Source organism: Diadema antillarum, unplaced genomic scaffold, assembly GCF_040938485.1.
Source record: "Diadema antillarum isolate AM-2024a unplaced genomic scaffold, OU_Dant_1.0 seq00001091_RagTag, whole genome shotgun sequence".
Lineage (NCBI taxonomy): Eukaryota > Metazoa > Echinodermata > Echinoidea > Diadematoida > Diadematidae > Diadema > Diadema antillarum.
In genome coordinates, this window is record NW_027271910.1 from 79,518 (window position 1) to 100,177 (window position 20,660).

General features: G+C 41.2%; 1 protein-coding gene across 1 annotated transcript in view; it reads right to left on the reverse strand.

Moving 5' to 3' along the window:
• LOC139743520 (uncharacterized) overlaps nucleotides 1-20,140 on the reverse strand; it is a 34,329-nt gene extending 14,189 nt beyond the window's left edge. Inside the window, exons 1-14 of the mRNA XM_071653999.1 lie at nucleotides 19,996-20,140; nucleotides 17,981-18,245; nucleotides 16,974-17,208; nucleotides 15,879-16,097; nucleotides 13,691-13,803; nucleotides 12,711-12,902; nucleotides 11,915-12,005; nucleotides 9,998-10,957; nucleotides 9,013-9,191; nucleotides 6,624-6,871; nucleotides 4,300-5,129; nucleotides 3,022-3,296; nucleotides 2,041-2,172; nucleotides 1,015-1,561 (exon numbers count right to left, since the gene is read on the reverse strand). Coding sequence (XP_071510100.1) covers nucleotides 1,015-1,561; nucleotides 2,041-2,172; nucleotides 3,022-3,296; nucleotides 4,300-5,129; nucleotides 6,624-6,871; nucleotides 9,013-9,191; nucleotides 9,998-10,957; nucleotides 11,915-12,005; nucleotides 12,711-12,902; nucleotides 13,691-13,803; nucleotides 15,879-16,097; nucleotides 16,974-17,208; nucleotides 17,981-18,226 — 4,267 coding nt within the window. The 5' untranslated portion in view covers nucleotides 18,227-18,245; nucleotides 19,996-20,140. The remainder of the gene's footprint in view (nucleotides 1-1,014; nucleotides 1,562-2,040; nucleotides 2,173-3,021; nucleotides 3,297-4,299; nucleotides 5,130-6,623; nucleotides 6,872-9,012; nucleotides 9,192-9,997; nucleotides 10,958-11,914; nucleotides 12,006-12,710; nucleotides 12,903-13,690; nucleotides 13,804-15,878; nucleotides 16,098-16,973; nucleotides 17,209-17,980; nucleotides 18,246-19,995) is intronic.
• Between the last annotated feature and the right edge of the window lie 520 nt (nucleotides 20,141-20,660).

Sequence of the window (20,660 nt, forward strand, 5' to 3'; positions counted from 1 at the left end):
AGCATTCTAGGATATGTTGTGAAAGGTTAGAAGGTGAAAGAACTTTGGAATGACGTCGTTTATATGTCATTTCATTCACTACGGGAAATTCCATATGTGGCCTCTGCGGCGTTCGGACGAACTACAGAATATCCCGTAGGTGGCCCGATATGGGTTAACATCATTCTCTGTCATTCTCCCAAGAAAAGGTAGAACGTAACATGCTTTACTACCAAAATGCTGAGGACAAGTAGGCCCTTTTCAGGACCACGCTGGCATCCAAGAAAGAAGGCATGGTGTACCGAAAACCTACCCACTACTAAAGGGCTCAGCATTTGGTTAACATCTAAAAAGAAATCTACCTGTAGAAAGCCATTCAGAGTGATGAATACTCTGGTGCATCACTTTTGCAAGGAGTAAGGTGAAAAACATAAACATTCACAACCACAAGAATTAAATTGTGAAAGCACAGTTTAAATCTCGCTTTCATTAGGTCGTACTCATCTCTTAAAGGTTAATAATGTGATCACAAAAATTACTTCACTTCCTTTCCACGAGTAGGCCTTGTGCAACTGATTGAGTATAACATCAAAATTCAATTTATGACGACAATGTTGTCATACATATCAAATTAAATGCCTTTCAATATAAACAGCAATAAAATGAAAGACACTGAAAGGTAATACTGTGAAGCAAGATATTTTTGCAGCACAAAATTTTTGTGAATTGTCACTGGCATTGAATGCATACAGCTGTATCATAAACAAGAACTTTTGCGAATCTTGGCTCTCGCAAAATTTATACTATTAAAATGCATGCAAACATTCCTCGTTTCATAGTATAATATGTGCAAATCGATAGGTGTATCCTTCATTCATATATGAAGAGAGAATAGTGTTCATTTATAATCATTAAATAAATTAAATTAATGTCAGCAAAGAATACATTTTCACCAACACCAAGAAGGCACATTAACAGGTTGGTTTTCGAGGTTTGCGTGTTTCCTTTCTCCACCTTCACCTGTAGTAAACTCACCCTCTGCCTGTCCTGCTACATTTTCATCCACGTCTGGCCCGGGACTAAGACCATCATCCTTCGGGGGCTGCGCACAGGGGATCCCCTCTGACTCCACCGACTCTTCCTCCGTTTCGCGCGCCCGCGGCGACCGGCGCCTTCTCGTCGTCATTCCGCCGGACGGAGATCCCGGAGTTGCTCGCCCACTCGAGGCACTGGCTGGTCTGGCAAATTCAGCCTCTTTGCCATCTGCCTCTGGACTCGTCAGGGCCCCGCCCGGCAACACATTCGCCACACTAGGGGAGCCCTTCTCCGACCCCGGGAGGCTGATCGTCTTGACGAGAGAGCTGTTGTTGCCTTCCGAGATGCTGGACAGGCTCGTGCTCTTCTGCATAGCCCCCACACTGGTGATGCTGATGCTCTTCTGCATGCTGCCAACGCTCGACGATGTCCTCGACCCCAAAGAGCTGATATCGGCCAGTGAGCCAGAGGTCAGGGAACTGGACTTGGACTGGGGCGATGGGGTCAGGAACTCCTGCTCCACTTTCTCAATCACTTCTTCAACTTTCTGTGAGCAAACAGCAATGAATGAATCGGTTACCCTCTACACAAAAGAAAATATAAGTAAATAATTTGACAGATAATGACTAATCAGAATTCAGTAAGGTAAATAACCACTACTTTTCACACACATGTTTGTATTAGTGTATAATGTCAACATTATGGCAATTAATTGTACACCACTGGTATTCTATGAAGGCAAATACAATTCATAGCATTTTTTTAGTGCTTCTGCTGAATTAGACTGGACTAGACTATAACATTATATAATCTTATCTTATATTATCCATTACCACAAAAAAAAAAATTAAAATAAAAACTAGTACAGGTGATGAAGTTATGTATGTTCATTGAACCAGTAGTGATGCTGATGTAATGACAATATGGACAATCTTTTATAACAGTTAAGTTCAACTTTTAGGCAGGAGCCACGACCCTAAACAGAGACTGGACTGATCACTGCCAAAGAGGGCGTGCTTTGAATACCTCACTCAAGACTTTCCTCTCAAGCAGCTCGCCTCTCACAATGACCTCTTGAACTCTCTGGGTGGTGATGATCTGCTTCACTTTGATGACCTTCCAGGGGACAGGCTGACCAGAAGGAGACTGATCAGTGATCTGTGTCAAAAAACACAAACCATTTTAACATATTCTGTTCAATATTCACTATGGCCATACACTTTGCTGTAACCTGAAAGCTGTGTTATCAGCTCTTGGTTACAGTAACTTCCACAAACCGAGGGCATGAGGGAAGATACACAAACTCGGGCTAAACAAGATTACAATCCCTAAATCAGCTAAATTATAAGACCAGGTCCCTGTGTTAGGATGGACTATTGTGAAAGTACACTATGAAGAAAGGGAAAGCTCCCTATGCATGAATTCAACATAGCAGTCATTATCTTTATTCCTTCTTTTCTTGGGTATAGGTACTATTTAAGAAAAGAATATCAATTTCACAGACACTGTTCTGATTTGTATTATTGTTGTATACACAGCATTGTTTGTTTGTTTGTTTGTTTGCTTGTTTTGGGTGTTTTTTTTTTTTTTTTTGTTTGTTTGTTTTTTTTTTTTTTTTGGGGGGGGGGGGGGGCATATTGTATACCAGTAACACAATCTTTATCCCAATTGATGTATGTACCAATTCCAGATGAATTTTTGTAAATCAAGCTTTACCTTTTCCATTTGTCCCTCCACTAGGACATAAAATGGAGGTGTCGTGTGTGAGAGAGTAACAACTCATGCACATAGAAGATCCTGCTTCATTAACTCATCGCAGTGAACTGAGTGCATAACCCAGTGAATTGGTCTGCCCTAACTTCAAGCAACTGGACCCCACAGAAGATCAGATACGAAGTGGTGCAGCTGAATATGGGCTATCCAGCCATCTTGTCAGACGGAACATGAAAACAAACAAGCGATCATCAACTTCTGACCAAGGGGCAATAACACTGGAGAGAGACTCACCTGGGTTCCAGCTCCCTCAGATGATCTCTTTTTCCTTCTAGGGGTCCTACAGGCGACAGCTGCCGGTGATCTGCCCTGATTGGTCGTTCCCGGTCTCGACGAGTCACCCTCCCCTTCCTCTTCTTCACCCTCCTGACCAGTTCCTGCCTCATGAGGGCGCTTGCGTTTTCCCGACCTAGTCCTGCTGCTGGACTGTGGCTCCGACATGCCGCGGTCAAGCCCCGGCACACCCCTAGAAGTCGAATCATCAGCTGCTGGTTGTGCAGGTGCTGATACTGAGTAAGTCAAAAATGAGATATTGTTGCTGTTATCTGATTTCTAAAATGACGAACAGTACATGCTAGTGATGGTATTTGATCTGTCCCTACCACTGCCCAGAAGACACTTCCTGGCTGGAAAACAGAAGTTGTCAGTATTCCACTTTTATCAATCTTAGCAATTACAGTATTTGTTGAACTTAACGACAGATGACATTTCGCCATTGTATAACAAGACAATATCTAAAAGCAAAAACAGTATCTGAGATTTATTTCTCTACTCAAATTCACAAGCCAAGTCAATTTGTAGTCAAATTTGTCGGGAAGGATATGCACATACTCATGCCAGTTTGGCATACTGGTATTTAATATCACCACATGAAAACCACAGTGACATCAACTACACGTCCCACTAATGAACAAGCATTTTTCACATAACGACACCTTTATGTTTACTGGTTGGCAAGCATTGTCCAGAGGCATTAACCCTAAGTTGGGGGGGGGGGGGGGGGGGTTGTGGGGGGCTTGAAAGCCCCCCCCCCCAACATTCTGCATGACATGTCACCATTGCAAACACTATAGAATTGCAAATACTATTGCTGTGATGTTTCACAACTTTTATCTTTTGATTCTCCTGCATCTTTTGAGACCAAATTTGTGACGCCAAGGAGTGTGATCTCGTAGTGACGCACGACTATGTACATGCATGTTGGACCAAAAATTGCTCAAAAACGTGAATTCATGTATAATTTCAATGCAAATTGTGCTTTCAGTCAAATTTCATAGAAGCATGATTATTTAACTTTAAAAGATTAAAATCAAAATAATGATTTTCTTAATGCTCGAAGCAGTGTTGCCAACAAATTCCATCACTAAAGCAAATAAAAGAATAACAAGTCGTAAAACTCTCGAAATCTCAGAACTTATTTCTATAGATGATACAATTTCAATGGTGCATCACTATGGTTCATAACAACACTCTATGAAAAGTTTGCTGTAAAGGGCTAACAAGTGGAAGTACCTGATGCTTGCGCAAGATTCCTGACTGGACGCCTCTCAATTTGACAATCTGAATCCTTGCGTGTCCAAGTCTTCATGGGAGTCGGTGTCTTGTTGGACTGCGAGTCTGTGAACTCATACGGGTCTCTCCTCCCCGGGAGCACAACACTCTTTGGCGGCCCGACTTCCTCCGTGTCTACGATGGTGACATGTTTTCGCGGAGATTCCGAAGACTGGGTCCTGGGGGCTTTAGGGCGGGGCTTCGGCTGCTGCTGCTGCGTTGCGGATTCAGCACCACTGCAGCTGTCTGAGTGGATGAACTCTGCCAGGATACTCATCTCATCTGCTGAAGAGATGGCTCCAGCCTGCTCAACATCAGCAGAAGTACTCCTCGCTGCGGAAGAGCTACCGCTCCTGACATTCACACCTTTTTGTCCCCTTCTTTCAACTTCACTGCTTCCACTCTGATTGCTGCCAAGACTTTGGTGTCTTACTTCTTGACTTCTCTCTTTATGAACACCACTTTTTTCACTTCCCACTCTTCCTCCATCACTCGCCACTTCTCCTCCATCACTCACATCCATCTTCTCCTCGACATCATCTCCATTTTCGTCCAGCGACATTTTTTCAGCTGCATCATGATCAACGTCGTCTCTCGGCAACCTCTCTTTTGCCTTCTCCTGTTCTATTTCATGCTCACTTTGTGCCTCTTCTGTGTGAGTGTATGGAATGGTTGCAGAATCTTCCACATCCTGAGCCTCGGGTAAATTGTCTTTGTCCTCCCCAACTTCTTCATCCTCTGGTTTTCTTCTCTTGTGAACAGAGTCAGACTTGGGCAGTGAGAATGGGTCACTGTTGACAGAAAAATTTAACCAAAAAATTTATCTTTAGGGCAATCTTGCCTGGATCTGCTCAAACAAAATTCAAGGCAATTCAGAGGCATTTCAATAACTTGATTAACTAGAGTTACAACTGCCGTGAAAATTAAAACACATCATAACTTCCGTGTGTAATTGTAAACACATTTCCCAATCAATTAGATAAAGATAGACAAATTTTGACTTAGCTAATTGAGTTGCTCAATCTGTACACAGTGGGGTAATATAATATCCCATAACTTGTAACATGCACATGTATGCTGTATACACTGTTATTTTCACGAGTGAGGAAGTCATACACATTTTTGCGAGATGTTGTTTTGGCGATTTGACGTCGACGCTAACTTACATGTAAGTGCACTATTACCCTAGCTCACAGAGACATTTTCACGTGTTGTGAATAAATTCATGATCCAACTGTGATTCGCAAAATTCACTAAAATTAAACCCTCGCAAAAATAACAGCCTATACAGTATGTACAACATGGTTATAAATTGCACAAATGCTTCTGATAGAGGAAAGAAAAATCCTCTAAAGAATGTTTACATAACTGCAATGAAAAGAAAGTTGAGAAGAAGACAACTAGACAAGATGGATGAGGAAGAGGCAGAGGGATACTGTAACAGTGGATATTTTCGCGCAACTAATTATTCGCACTCAGGCAGGCAAGAAGAGTTTCGAGTGTTTTTAATTCTGCGGAATCAAGACTTCAACTACTGGAACATACGTCGGGCAACAGAAATATTCACATGCTTTTATTTTCGTGCTAGTTTCTGCTTGCATGAAATGCATGAAAATTTTTTAAACACGGCAAAAATTTCCACTTTTACAGTAGAAGGAGGAGAAAGAGAAATGAGTAGGGGAAAGGGAAGGAGAAAGAGGAGGAGCAGGAGGGGAAGGGAAAGAGAAGGGAGAGGATGAGGATGAGGAGGAAGATGAAGGATGAGGGAGGGACAGAGGGATAGAAGGAGGAGGTAAAGAAATAAGAGCAGGAGGAGGAACAGGATGAGGAGGAGGAGGGGGAGAAGAAAGGAGAGGAGGAGGAAGAAAAGAAGGACGAGGAAGAGGAGGAAAAATAAGGAGTAGGCGACAGGGAAGGAAGAGGATGAGGAACAGATGGAAGACGAGAAAAAAGAGCAGGAGTAGTCTGAGCAAAAGGAGCAGGAGAAAGAAGATGAGGAGGAAGGAGAAGAGGAAGATGAGAAGTAGGAGGGAGAGGAGAAATAGGATGACAAAGAGGAAAAGGGGAAGGGAGGAGGAGGAGGAAAAGAAAATCCAGAAGAGGATGAGGATGAGGAGGAGTAGGAGAAGGAGCAGCAGCAGCACCATTAGGAGAGGGAGGAGGAGGAAGAAGAGGAGGAAGAGAAGGAGGAGCTGGAGGAGGGAGAAGAAGGGGGGAGGAAGATGAGGAGGAAGACGAGGAAAAGAAGAGGTGGAACGAGAGGGGGATTAGGATGAGGATCTCACTCTGTCGATTTATGGGCTTGCTTCGCAGCCTTCTTGCCACTCTCACTGGATTTCTTGGCTTCCTGTACTCTGCTGAAGACGGACGTCTGTTTCTTCACCGGACTCAGGGCTGAATCCTTCAATAAATGCGGGCGGATGAGGGGCCCTTCAAGATGAAACTCTGGAATTTCGCTATTCTCCACCGAGTCCAAGTCCATGACAGCACTGACTACCAGCTTGTCTGAGGTCTTGGCCTCACTCTCAGTAACCTTTGGGTCAGAAAAGATGTAAACTGACTTACACTGAGCTATGCAGACATCTCAAAATATTACATAATCGAATTTAATACTCTATGCACCGAGCCCAATGTCCATTTTTCTACAGGAAAAGACAAAGGAGAGACAGGAAATAAACAGAGAAGAGAAAAATAACTGAAAGTTAGGGACTGCATGACCAACTAGAAATGTCGCTATGGCAACTGGTATGCCTCCGCCATAATGCATGATTCTCCTAATAGGTCTATAGTACATGTGGACAATGTGTGATTACATTTTCACAAAATTGGTAAAATATCAAAATGACATGTTTGTCACAAATGTATTGAATGTTTACCTTCCTTGACCTATGTTTAATTGGATGAATAGGAGAGCATGTATTTGGGGATTTAAGAACTTTAACTTGACTTTGACCCTTTCATAAGTTTATGCACTGAGTAATTTTCAAGGTATGGAGAAAAAGTGCAATTTCTGTATTGAACAGTAAATTGTTATCATTTTCATCTGGCCTTTGATTTATAAGAGAATCACTGTCAGGCAGAACATACATAAATATGTACTAAGTTTCAAGACAACTTGAGCCACGTCCGAGATACGGAGAACGAAGTAAGTTCAGCACTTTCACTTGATCTTTGACCTTTTGACCTTTGACCTTCTTGGCAAAAAAAAAAAAAAATCCCAGAGAATCTCTATTGGGTTATACATGCATACATCAACTTAAAAAAATAATCCGGCTGGCATTGCATTTAAGGAAAATAGTACAATTTTGAAGTATTGCCCTTGACCTTTGACCCCTGACCTTTGACCCCATGATCCCTAAATTCCCTAGATAACCACTGCCAGTCAGTACACGCATATATTATGTTCCATGAAGATACCTTGAACAATTTCCAAGATACAGAGAAAAAAGTGAAATTTTAACATTTTACTTGACCTTTTGACCTTTGACCTTTTGACCTCATGACCCCAAACTTTTACCAGAGAATCTTAATTGAGTAATACATGTACACACTAAGTTTCAAGAAAATATCTTCAGGCATTGCATTGATATGGGGGAAATAGTGAAATTTCAGGCATTTGACCTTGACCTTTTGACCTTTGACCTTGAGCATGTGCACCCAAAAGTTGATAGGCACAACTTCACACCCTAATACACATACATGCCAAGTTTCATTACAATACCTCAAAAGGTTTTGGTAGTTACCCTGTCCACAAAATTCATTACGGACGGACGGACGGACGGACGGAAGGACGGACGGACGGACGGACGGACGGACGGACAACCCGAAAACATAATGCCTCCAGCACCACTTCGTGGCGGAGGCATAAAAATTATACCAGAGGAGAGATTACCATATGTTGTCATTCGTTCAGTAGAACTACAGGCTCATATGCCCAGCGCAAGGATTTGGGATTATCAACACATCTGCTACTGTGATGTACATACATTGCATCACATAGAACCCAAAGAGCTCTAGTTTTTGTGTTACTCACCTGTTTGAAATGTGCATTTCTTCTACTATAACATCAAAAATTGGATAAGCTTTTGAATGATCTGTGCAAATGCAGGATGATAACTCTCCACTACAAAAACTTCAGTGCACGAAGTAGACAGATCACGATATCGTAGACTCAAAGATTGTGTTTAATCGTCACATTACGCAATTCATGTATCCGTTACATTTCAAATGTTGACTCCTTTAAAGTTGCCCTTAAGACTCATTTGTTCGTAACTATTTTCCAGTAGAATTGTATATTATGATTTTTTTTTTCATCATTATTGTGTCATTCAATTTTATGTGCATGTTTGTGTAATGATTTTTGTACTTCATACATCATTTTTCCTACTGAGCCTTGAGCACATTAGTTATGTGGAATTGGCGCATTATAAATACCCTGTACTATGATCATTATTATTATTATTATTCATGGCATTCATGACTCTTACAATCACACTAAGGTGAAGGTCTCTAAAGCCAGTCACTTCCTTTATCAAATCTAGAAATGCTATCAGCTGAAATTACATAGAATCAGAGCCTAGGACATCTTAGATGGCCCCTCTCCCATCCCAACTGTTTAAGTATGGAGAGGAATTCATACCCACGCTCCAAAAATACCCTGATACACATACGTACCTGTACTGGATCTGCCATGGTGTCAGTTCTCACACTGACGACTTCACTTTCGTCTCCGATGGGTGTGCTGTGACGAGGAGTTCTGTCTGGCCGCTGGTTACCTTGGCGACCCATGAGGTCAGGGGTCATACTCCTGGGTCTCAAGAGGGCTCCATCTTTAGGCATGCTGAGGTGAAAACCTGGATCATTACAAATGAAGTGCTTGATTACAAAATGGGTAAAGTGCTATTTTCAAACATTTTTTAGTAAGTCCTCCATCACATAGAACAAAATAAAACCTTTCCAATGATACCTCACCTGTTGCATAACAAGGAATATTCTTTAACGTTATGATTTTTAAAAATTCAATATTTTCTTATTGTTTACTTTGTATTATTAGCAGGTGTAATCGCAAATATCTCAAACTAACAAGAAAGGAATCAAATGGATCAAACTCTTTTAATAGCCACAGCATACAGGAATCAACTGTACTAAAGCCATACATAAATTCATTGGGGGGGGGGGGGGGGAGGAGGGCTTGAAACACAGTAAATTGTTATCAATCATTTTCTGAACGATCAATCACCATTGACTATGGCACATCAACTGTTATAGGGCCCTGAGAGTCTTGATTTGGACTAATGCCTCTGCATTTAAGATGTTATTGTTGCACTACATCAAAACAATGGATGTTGTTCCAGTTGGTTTTTCTAAGCAACCATGTCAAATGCAGCTTTTCACACACTGCAATTCAAACTTGATAGGTCAAAAACAGAGAGTATATTTGGAATGCTTTCTCTCTTCGAATAATGGATTTATACCAAAGTTCTTTCTCATTTCAATTACTTCTTCCACTCTGGTTTGGTTGTTGTCTGGTGTGGGTCATTTTTTTTTTTTTTGCAACTTTTATTTAAGCTATCTTTTTTTCTATTAGGGGAATGTGCACTTGCCTCATATTTGATGTTCTGATATGTTTTACCTCACTAAACCGAGGGAGAGGCCTCACCTGCCGTAGATGATGAGTTGTTACTAATGTCCAGTTCTCCCAGTTGGTCAAGTCTACTGTGTCCCTCGCCTGTCCACTGTTCCTCGCCCTCTACAAAGACCGAATCTCCTCCCTGTCCATCGGGGTGGACACACACACCACTCTTTGATCCCACGCGGGCGCTGTCTCCATGCTGACGATCACTCCCCAGTTTGCTCTCGTCCGCATCAGCTGCTCGTCTTTCACCAACGGTCACCCCCGCATCTTCTGACTCCGGTATCACTATGACATCATCCTCAGTTTGCCCAGTGTCTGAAGGCGTGGCATGCCACGGTGTGGCTTGTCTGCTGATATGAGTTTTCCTTTGACTCTCCCCTCTGTCGACTTCCGCTGACGTCATTCCAGTTCGGCTCTCTCTCCCAGTGCCTTCCGCTACCTGAACGTCATGAGGAGGTCCTTGTTTCGCAAACTCAGGTTCACCAACCTTGTCATGAGTGGACTCTCTCTGTGACTTAGACACTCCCAAGCTTACTTCTCGGCGGCTCTGGCTGTGCTGTGTCTGAGTCTGTGTCTGGGAGGGGGATAACCTCAGGAACCAATCCTGCGAGGCAGCAGCATCGCCTCCTTGTGACTGGCTGGCTTCCTTCACCTCAACGTCTCGATCACCTTCGTCGTGAGCTTGTCTTGAATCAGTACTCACTGGACGCTCCTCCTCTACATTTGGTTTGGAAGTTTGACTGCCACGTTGACTCTTGACGTCCACGTGAGACTTGGCGATCACAGCTGTGCCATCTTTCTTGACGATGTCGAGCATCGTCTGCCTTGTCCCAAGTTCTCCAACATCTGGAAGACTGGAATGTTTTCCGTGGCTACCTCCCTCAACACTCTCATGGGCCTGCCTTGCTTTGTCAAGATCACCGTGCACAGGAAGACTCTGCGGTCTTTGGCTGGTTTGTTCAATTTTCTGAACAGTTGTTGCACCTGCAGAGCAAATACAATACAAGTTTCTGTACCACTCAAAATTGTTGGGTTAAACACATTCATACAAATTGTATCTGAACTATTAAAGAAGAAATCTGCTGGATGGGATTACACAGTGAATGTCCACAACAAAAAGTGTGGTGATTCGTGTATCTTCCATTGCATTGTCTGCAGAGGACATCATAAACTTGCTGCAGAGCACATAAGTGTTAACAGCCAAATGTTATTACTTGGCCTCTAACATCATTCTGCAGACAGTCACAGCGACATACAGAATGGAATCCCATGTCCATATGAGATGATTGTGAAATTCAAAATAGAGCTCAGGAGTCTGTTGATAACAAAATCTACTTGACGACTACTTTCACTTTGACCAATCAGACTGAAGTATGGGGGGGGGGGGGGGGGGGGGTCAGTCTGATTGATATGATTAGTATCTAATTGCAGGCCCATTTGGCGCCACCATAACTGACTACACATTTTGTTGCAAATTCAGCCAAATACCACATTAAGCACTGAAGTAAATTCTATTTTCTCCATAACCAAGAGGACTCTGGTAGCCAAAACCAGGAACTGAAAAGGGCTAAAGTTAGGGATCTTTCCTTCAAAATGGGTGAGGGGCCTGGACTATACTGGTTTTGCAAGTGTATGTTACAGGACCCTGGTGAGGAATATTAACATATGAAATTATTGAGAAGCTACTTAAAGGGTAAATCCACCCTGATAATCAGTTTGTGTAAACAGAAGCAGAAAAACAGAGGAACAGGCGAGTGAAAGTTTGAGCAAATTCTGGTGAAAACCGAGAAAGTTATGATACATTCAAGTTGTGATCAATTAAGCACAAATTGACAGAACTTGTCATTCCTTTCTTTTTTTTCTGCTTCTATTTACACAAACTAACTAAACTGAGTGGACTCTCCCTTTAATACAATCTCTTGACACATTTTCAGGACTTACTGGGGGGCCTGGACCCTGTAGCTGTGGATTGCTTGGAACTCTCCTCGCCGGTGGATGTCATCAATGGCTGCTGCTGGGGCACAGACCAGGACTATTGTGTAGAAAAGTACAAAAACAGATAAACATAGAGCAAAATAAGCTCTACATATAGGCACCTCGTCACATAGAACATTACACCAAATAATCTTGTTAGCACCTTGGCTGCTGCTGTGATGTCTCCAAATTCTTTCAGCTTTCTAATAAGTCTCGTGATAATATAACAAACAGAATCACAGTGATGTCTTGTGAATACCGGTATTGAATTCAATTTCAAGAACTGACTTCCAGAGCCTATAATGTTGTATTCACGAAATTTATCTTATTTACAAATAAACATACATGACTGCAGAAAGTCTAGGTTTCCTTCAAAATGACTTCACAAAGAAATGAATTCAGCCCCTTCCAGGTTGTGCTTTTTCTACTCTTCAATTTATGGCCATTCAAAAATAAAAATTAATTTCCAGACATTGACTATCAAGCCTGCTGACAATTTTTCCTTTTCATGGTGTTCATGGAAATTACTTTAAAGAAACGTGGGAGTCTAAAATACAAAAAGGCTGCTATTTGGCATCAAACTACACATTTCATATACAAAGAATGCCTCAATGAAGTCATCGATCCTGAAAAGAGAGGCATTTAAATTTGAGTGGGAATGAAAAAGATTCGAAGATGGTGATAGATATAAGATGGGTGTGTAATTGAGCATTTAACCTTTATTCTCCATAACCACACCAATTTTCGAAGGAATAGTGCTTACCTCAACAGATTCAGAACTTGACTTGCTCGCATGCTCAGACAGGCTCGAGGATGGGTTGGCCGAATCGACGGTTGCCGGGGGTGATCGTTGTCCATGGTTGCGTGCACTCTCTTCCAGCCAGCTGTCCTGGGTGCCTGCCAAGGCTTCCTTCTCCCTCTGTTGGCGATTCAGCTCCTGCTGCCAGGCAGGGATCTACATGTAGGAATTTGGTGGGTGGTTTCTCAAGCACATTATTCACAGATCTGGGCTTACCATTCATGTTTATACTGAAGAAAATTTGCATAGAGTTTGTAAGAAATACCCTTTAGAGGGGAATTCCAGGCTAGTTGTATTAAGTTAGTGTGAAAAGAAAGAGCAGAATCTTACAAGCACAACAGGGAAATTTTTTATCAATATCAAATGAAAATTAGGGCAGTTATGATATTGCACAATTTTGCTAATTTCTCCAAAACTGTTCCCGTTGAGTTGATTTGAATATTCAAATGAGTGAGTGGATGATGTCTTCACCTCACAATTTCATATTATTTTGTAATTGTGTAAAAAACAAAATGATGAAAATTCAAATTTTGTGCTAGCAAAATGTAAAACATAATGTTATTCATGGCTGACTGCATTCAGAATAATAATCAGCCAGATAGATCAGGATCTGAAACAGGGGCATAATTGCATTTGATCAAAAATTTGGGGATTTCATGATTTAAATTGTGTGGCAAATTGTGAGGGGATAACATAATCAATTCACTGTCTGCAAATAATTCACTAAATAGCATCGTATCCATATTTTCTGGCTAAGAATTCAGTCATTCAGCTAAGAACTGGGGATGAAGGGAGATATGTGTATAATTATGTCAGTGAAGTATTGACCAGAAAAATTTTACAATTCTACACCACCTTTGCACATCTCCTCTCTCACCCCCATCACCCCACCCCCCACCCCTTCAAAATCTTAAGACTTCTCTTGTGACTGTATTCAAACTTACACCATAGGCGTCTTCACTCTCCTCTGATGTCGTTGTCGATTTGCGTTTCAAAAGAGAGGTCTTGGGCAGATCCCCGACAATGTCATCTTGCCCAACTGTGACATTCAGCTCTTCTGAAAGGAGAGAAATGAGATTCAAAGAAATGAGTAGGAAATTAGAGATTGGCCCTCTTAACCACTTAAAGTAGTCCCAACGGTAAGAGCTTGGTTAAGTTACAAGAAATATAGAAATATAGATGTTTCAATGAGCTTCCAAGGTTTTAGTTATTTTAATATATCTCCTTCTAATAATGTAACATTCTCTAGAGAAATCCGGAAAACTTCTTCTTTATTTGTTGGGGTTCCAACAAATAATGGTTATTGAGAAACCAACACTGCAGCTTGAAGGGTAGATGTAAATGCTTTGTGTAAATGTGACAAGCAGTCAGTGAAAGATGATAATCCTTGGAGACAGCACACCAAAGCCGGAATTCATGCAGCATGACATAAATCTTAAAAGTTTTTCTATTCTCGTTGGTATAGATTGGATCTGTTTCAATTATTTTTTGATGTATTAATTTGATATCAAAGAGTATCAGCAAATTACCTGTGTCAAACTTGGGATCATCTATGGGTATTAACGATTGTATCAAGTCTGACTACATTTTACTGCATACTTCCTGAATATTTTATGATACTTGAAATACTGAGTACTTGGGAAATGGAACTTTGACCTATGAATTTCAACATCATGATCGGACTTAAAGCCAATTCCCTTCTGTATGATTATTATAATATATGTCCTGCACATTTCCTTTCATATATCAATATGACAGTCCTACATACACTAAACCTCAATGGAAAAATTGCAATACAGGAAGGAAGTGAAATGCATGGCCCGAGCGTGCATGCTACAGAGTGAACACAGGGATTATAAGGGCATGCTTTAATTGCAAATTGGTATTATAACAGCCAGATTTAAGCCTTAACAACATTAGTTTCATATCAGGGCCCACCTCCCCATACCTCCCCCACCAGCACTCCGGTGGTCATTAGTAATGCACGTGCATTCCCAAGTCTTCAGGAAAAGGGGTATATTTTAGGGGCTCAATTTAGGATGAAAATCCAGAGGAATCATTGAAATAGGAGGTCTTTAAGTATTTTTTCTCGAAATATTTTCAATAAGGGATAGCTTATACATCTTTTCCGAGCAATCGTGACAAAGGGGCCAAAATAGGGTTGAGATTCACCGATTCCCCCCCACCCCCCCCCCCCCCCAGCCGTCAGATGGTAAAACGGTCTATCTCAAAAATTGCTGTTCTGAGAAAAATGACTTTAAAGTTTAGAGGTTTGAGCTTTTTTAGGGGATGGGTATAATGCATTTTTAGCAATGGGACAAGAAGAAGCATATTAAACACTGATAACTGAAGAATTTTGTGCTTATTTGGGCTTTTGATTATGAAATAAATGAGGTTTTTGTGCAGATAGACTGTTTAACCACAGCACATGTATACACTCCCGCTACACATCATAAGATGGTAAAATGGTCTATCTTCTAGATAGACCACAAACACTATGTAAACTGGTCTAACTCGAAGATAGACCATTTTACCATCTGACAACGATGATTTAAAAAATCTCAGTTAAGGTTATATGGTTTATGTAAAAGATAGCGCGTTTTACCTCCAAACGATATTACCGACAATGGGCTAACTCAAAGATAGACTGTTTTACCATCAAATCTGAAGGAAAAATACAAAAAAGTACCAAGACAGCGGAAATTATCTCTAAAACAAGACATGATGGGATTTTCTCGATAGCACCATTGGAAAGAGCACCCTCACATGTCCCGGAAAGGTGTTTGCCATGATTCTCCTGAATGAACTTACTGTACATGTTTTGTTGTACAACATACCTAGCTTATCCTTCTTTACGTGTACGTCACGCTGCTTTGCAATTTTACCTTCCAACAGCCTGCAAGGGGCAAGGGGGGGGGGTCATTTTGCTGGTTTCCCTTCCAAAAAGCCTTCAATAGGGGTCAAATCTTAAACCCATTACAAACCTTAAAGAGGGTTTCTCTAAGAATCTGAAACAAGCATTAGGGTTGACTGCATGATTTTCGGGGGGGGGGGGGGGGGGGGGGGGGGTAAAAGACATTTTCCCCAGACTTTACGATTCCACTTTCATTTAATAATTTGAATAAAGAATACCATTGCTAGTGTCCGGTCCGGAGGGTGTGGACGGAATGCAGGTGGGTGGTGTACCATACGCATCCGGAGTCGGAAGGATTACATTGATGGATGAGCCTGAACCCGAGGTACTGCTCTCGTGCGCCAGCACAATACCGGAGAACCGCAAGCAGCTGACACTCTCTGACGGGGTGCACAGGAGGCTGGAGGCATCCTTGCTGAGGGATGGTGCAGATTCATCTGCAAGAGTTTGGAATTGCAAAAATGATGCACAAAATGTGTAATTCCACACCATACTAGGTCGACGTGAAGTGTTAAGTCATACGGACAGCATGGAACAAGATTAATCAAAGTCAGACATACACTGCATACTGTACAATACAATAATAACCTCTGCTAAGAAGGTTATGTTTTAGGAGGCATTGGTTTTGTCTGCTTGTTTTAGTTGTTTTTGTCTGTTTAAAAAATAACTTGAGAAGTTGTGAAAGGATTTGGATGATATTTACAGGAAAACTTGATAATGACACGATCCGTGATCCGTGATCTGGATCAGGTTTGTTTGTTTTTGTTTCGTTTTGTTTTTCAAGGATCATTGGCAAATAGGGCCAAGAAAAGAGGAAATTCAAGCTGTGTGTATTTGAGGTGTGCATGCTCAAGGTACAGCTTCGCAGGAAGCTAAGAAGAGACACTGGAATGTATTTCTCATCCTTGCGAACTGAATAAAAACATAAACAAATTACTACTACGTCTACAGTCTGTACAAGCCAAATAAAAGCTAATATTTAGAAGGCAATTTCATAAATGTGGTTAACACATGACATAAAGTGTGTATGTTCACTTTGAAAACACTTGCTCACATGAGCATTAAAAAAAATTATAAAAGAAATAACAGGAAAAATGAAATTACATATCTCTAGAAAAATATCAAAGAGTAAACAAACTCATACTTGGAAACTTGTGTTCAAATGTTGGTGTTAAAAATATTTCTTAAGTAGTGATGTACTACGCACACTATGAAAAAAGCTATTCTCCTGCCAGATTTTACAAGTATTGCTTAAAAACAGAAGCATTCTGTGAAAACTCTGTGACTAAATGCAAGTATTCAATGTTTGCTACCATGCTTAGAGGCTGTGGACTCCTCTGGATTAAAGGCTTTCTCCGGATTAATGGGTTCCTCTGGATTAAAGAGATCCTCTTGAGAGGAGCTCACTGGGTCATCATCATCATCTGCTTTGGTTACTATGTCAACCCTCGTCTCCATTTCAGAGCTGCGTGGAGCACCTTCTTCTGTTTCCAATTTGTGACCCGACACCATGCCCTCTTTCTCTGGTTGCTTTCCAATGTTGGAAGCCTGCGAATCAATCAAGGTTTAGACAATGTCAAGAATTGAAAGATCAGATATCTAGTGGAGAGAAACCATCTCATCAAACATTTGCGTTGCCTTTGCATATACAGGGAACTCTCACCTATATTTCTAAAAATGAAGGCAGTTTTTTTTTTTTTTAACTTTTACTTTTATTCTGATAATTTTGTCGCTAACTTTACCATGTCTACAAACACAATTACCGGTAATTATTCTTTTATTTCTTTTACTTTTATCTAATAAAGGAGCAGCAAGATGTCATAGTGATCCACATACATAATCTCACACAGACCAAGGTTCAGAGATTTATTTCAAGGCCTCTATCACTTTGCACACTACTTCATGATGATTCCTTTAATATTGTAATATAAAATTATTTACATGACATATATTTGACAGGCAATATCCTACGCACAAAAATCTCAACGCAAAATCGTCTCTTTCCATCTCCCTGGTCATATAATGCATCAAAATTAAGTTCAGCATCACAATTCAGAGCTTATGTTTTTTATATGATAAGAGAAATACAAAAACAAGTTTCATGATCAAAACAGTTCCATTCTGGTCCCCAGAGCCTGGAGGATTAAAAGTTTTGGAAAGCAACACAATGGCCTTCAATGGGCATATATTCCAAAGTGTTTTGGCGAAAAATTACACGCAGGTAGTATATGTTTTTGATGATGAACTTTGACTCAAAAGTAAACTATCTCCCAAAAGTGACATCCTGTAGAAGACATTGGACAAATGAAGCAATGCCTACCGCTTGAGGATTTGAGTGCCCTGGTACAGTTGGTGACCCTTTGCTTAAATGCTGCAACCCTCTCAGCCTCTGTGCTCTCCCCTCTTCCAGTTTTTCTTGACGACTTTCAAGGTTTCCACCCGTGGTCTCTTGCTCCTCTAGTTGGGAATCCATGACAACAAAACACGGAGTTCCACTCACTTCAGGCAGCTGTGAACCGGGCTGTGAGACCTCCATGGCTTCTTCTTCTTCTTCTGATAGCTCCATCACGTGACGAGTCTGATACCTGAGTAGAACAAGAAATTATCATACAGAATAGACGAGGGAATTAACACGTATTTTACAAGTTTCGCGAGCTGTTGAGTTATAAATGTCGACTGTTGTTCAAGATGAGGAAATTTTCAAGGAATAACAAAATAAGGCAAAAATCAGGACTTTTTTATCATGTCCACGGTCGTAGAAATCCTCGATGTCAATATCAAATATTCAAATGATAACAACGATAATGTTGAGGTTATTGAGGCAGTCAAAGAGGAAAAGGATCTCGGGTTGTACTTTTCTCCTGACCTCAATTTTAGTCTTCATGTACACAAAGTAGCTGCAAAGGCAAATAAAGTTCTTGGTCTGATCAAAAGGACTTTTACTCATCTGACTAGGGAAGTGTTTGTCCTACTGTAAAAGGCCCTTGTTAGACCACTCTTGGAATATTGCTCTTGTTGATGGAATGAACTTTCAAAGAGTGATGCGAAAAAGCTTGAATCAGTTCAGAGGAGGAGAGCAACAAAGTTGGTATCAGAACTTAATCGTTGTCATATCCTGATTGACTCAAGCATTTATTTGGGGATTCCATCCCTAACAAATCGACGTGAACGTTCAGATATGATTTAAGACAAGTGTTCAAAATTTTGCATGGTATGGAAGACTTCGATCCAACTGTTCTCTTTGTCATCAATGATCATGTTACACGCCGTCACAAGTTGAATTGTATAAAGGAAGGTGTCGAACAAGTAAAAGGTTGAAGTCTTTCAGTCAGAGAGTAATAAATACTTGGAATAGCCTTTGTGCAGATGCTGTCAAGGCAACATCAGTGAATAGCTTCAAGTCCAAGCTCAATGATCACTGGAAGCAGAAGCATAACAAATTTCATCCAGATTGCATTAACTGAATGATAATTCTGTGGATACAGTATGATAGCCCTACTACATATCGACCACCTTCTTTTAAACCGACCGCATATCAATGGTGCACTGAACGCTTAGTACGCACTTCACTGCGCGCAAAGCACATAAAAATGGATTGGCTTTGACTGTTGATGAGGATGGTGTGGGAAAACACAAAAATTCACTGTTCATTAATGGTTTTAATCAAGGACAAAATTTCGAATGAATATTTTCACAGAATCGTAATGACAGCACAATGTAATGTCTATGGAAGTTTCTAAAAAGCTTCGTAAATCGTAGACTTTTTCTACAACACGGTGTTCAATACAACTTGGTTTGCGTGCATTTATTGTCAATGAAAAAACAGCGGTCGATCCTAATAACGAGCGTTACCGCGGGGAGCTGAAACGAGGCCACGCAAGTTCGTCGGTGATATTTTTGCACTGAAACTTCGAATCGAAAAGGGAACAACAGCATTTGATAGAGCTTGATTTTCTCAATCACGTAGATCTAGGTCAAGTTTTTTACGTGAATTTCAGTGTTATATACTCTTATCAAGCAAATAAACATTAGGCGGTCGATGAGTATAGGTCCAACCCTACATCACGTGGATCTCCTCAGGCTCAGGATTGAATCCTTTGCTTTGAATGGCCCTTTAACGTTACAAGTTTTCAACTTACTGATACTGGGCGTCATCGTATTCGTAGGTAATTCAGGTAGGCCCCTAATTCAGGTAATAAACGTCAAGACCAAGTGAAGACAAACGCAGTTAGCATGGCCACGACATTCATGTGTTCCCATGTGTTGTATACTAACGTAGACATTTAAATTACTAGATACTGAATTACTAGTTAGGTCTCAGTTAGGTCTACTTACTGACGTAAATCTGACTGTTCAGTTTGTGTCGTTGACGTCCAACCGTCTCCACACGAGGCTTCATCCGCATCCAGAGAACAAGCAACAATTCAGTCGATCAGCTCCAGCTGGCCGTCCGTCGTGGCCGGCCGTGCTTGCAGTCTGATTTCCCCGCGTCTAGCCCGTAGTCAAAAATTCGTGCCCGCGCATGTCCCAGCTAGCCGGTTCTTGTGTTCAAACATGGTCGGTCTAACCGCAGCAGCGACCCCATACGGACAAATACGTACCGTAAAGGCTGTTACTGTGTTACAGCGCCCCGCGACGGGGTTAGGTCGGTCTTGCTTTAATAGTGAATTGAAGTCGGTCGATCGGTCGATGATCCCAAAGGCAAAGAGATTCTCTTTGGTCGGCTCACACCGAAAATGCCTGTGGCACACAGTCTCGTCCTGCACACAACTCGCCCAAAAGAAGGACATCCAGATGAAACTTCGACACTACGCTGCTGAATTTGAATGACGTACAGGTGTACTCGTAAATGACAGAAATATCACTTGTACCACATGAGTCATGACATTCATTCATGACACACTGACATCATAATCTTATTCAATTTACACTGCATCAGTTTTACCTGTTTTCTTTCTCTATTACACACTTCCAATACACGTATACGTGTGAATAAATGA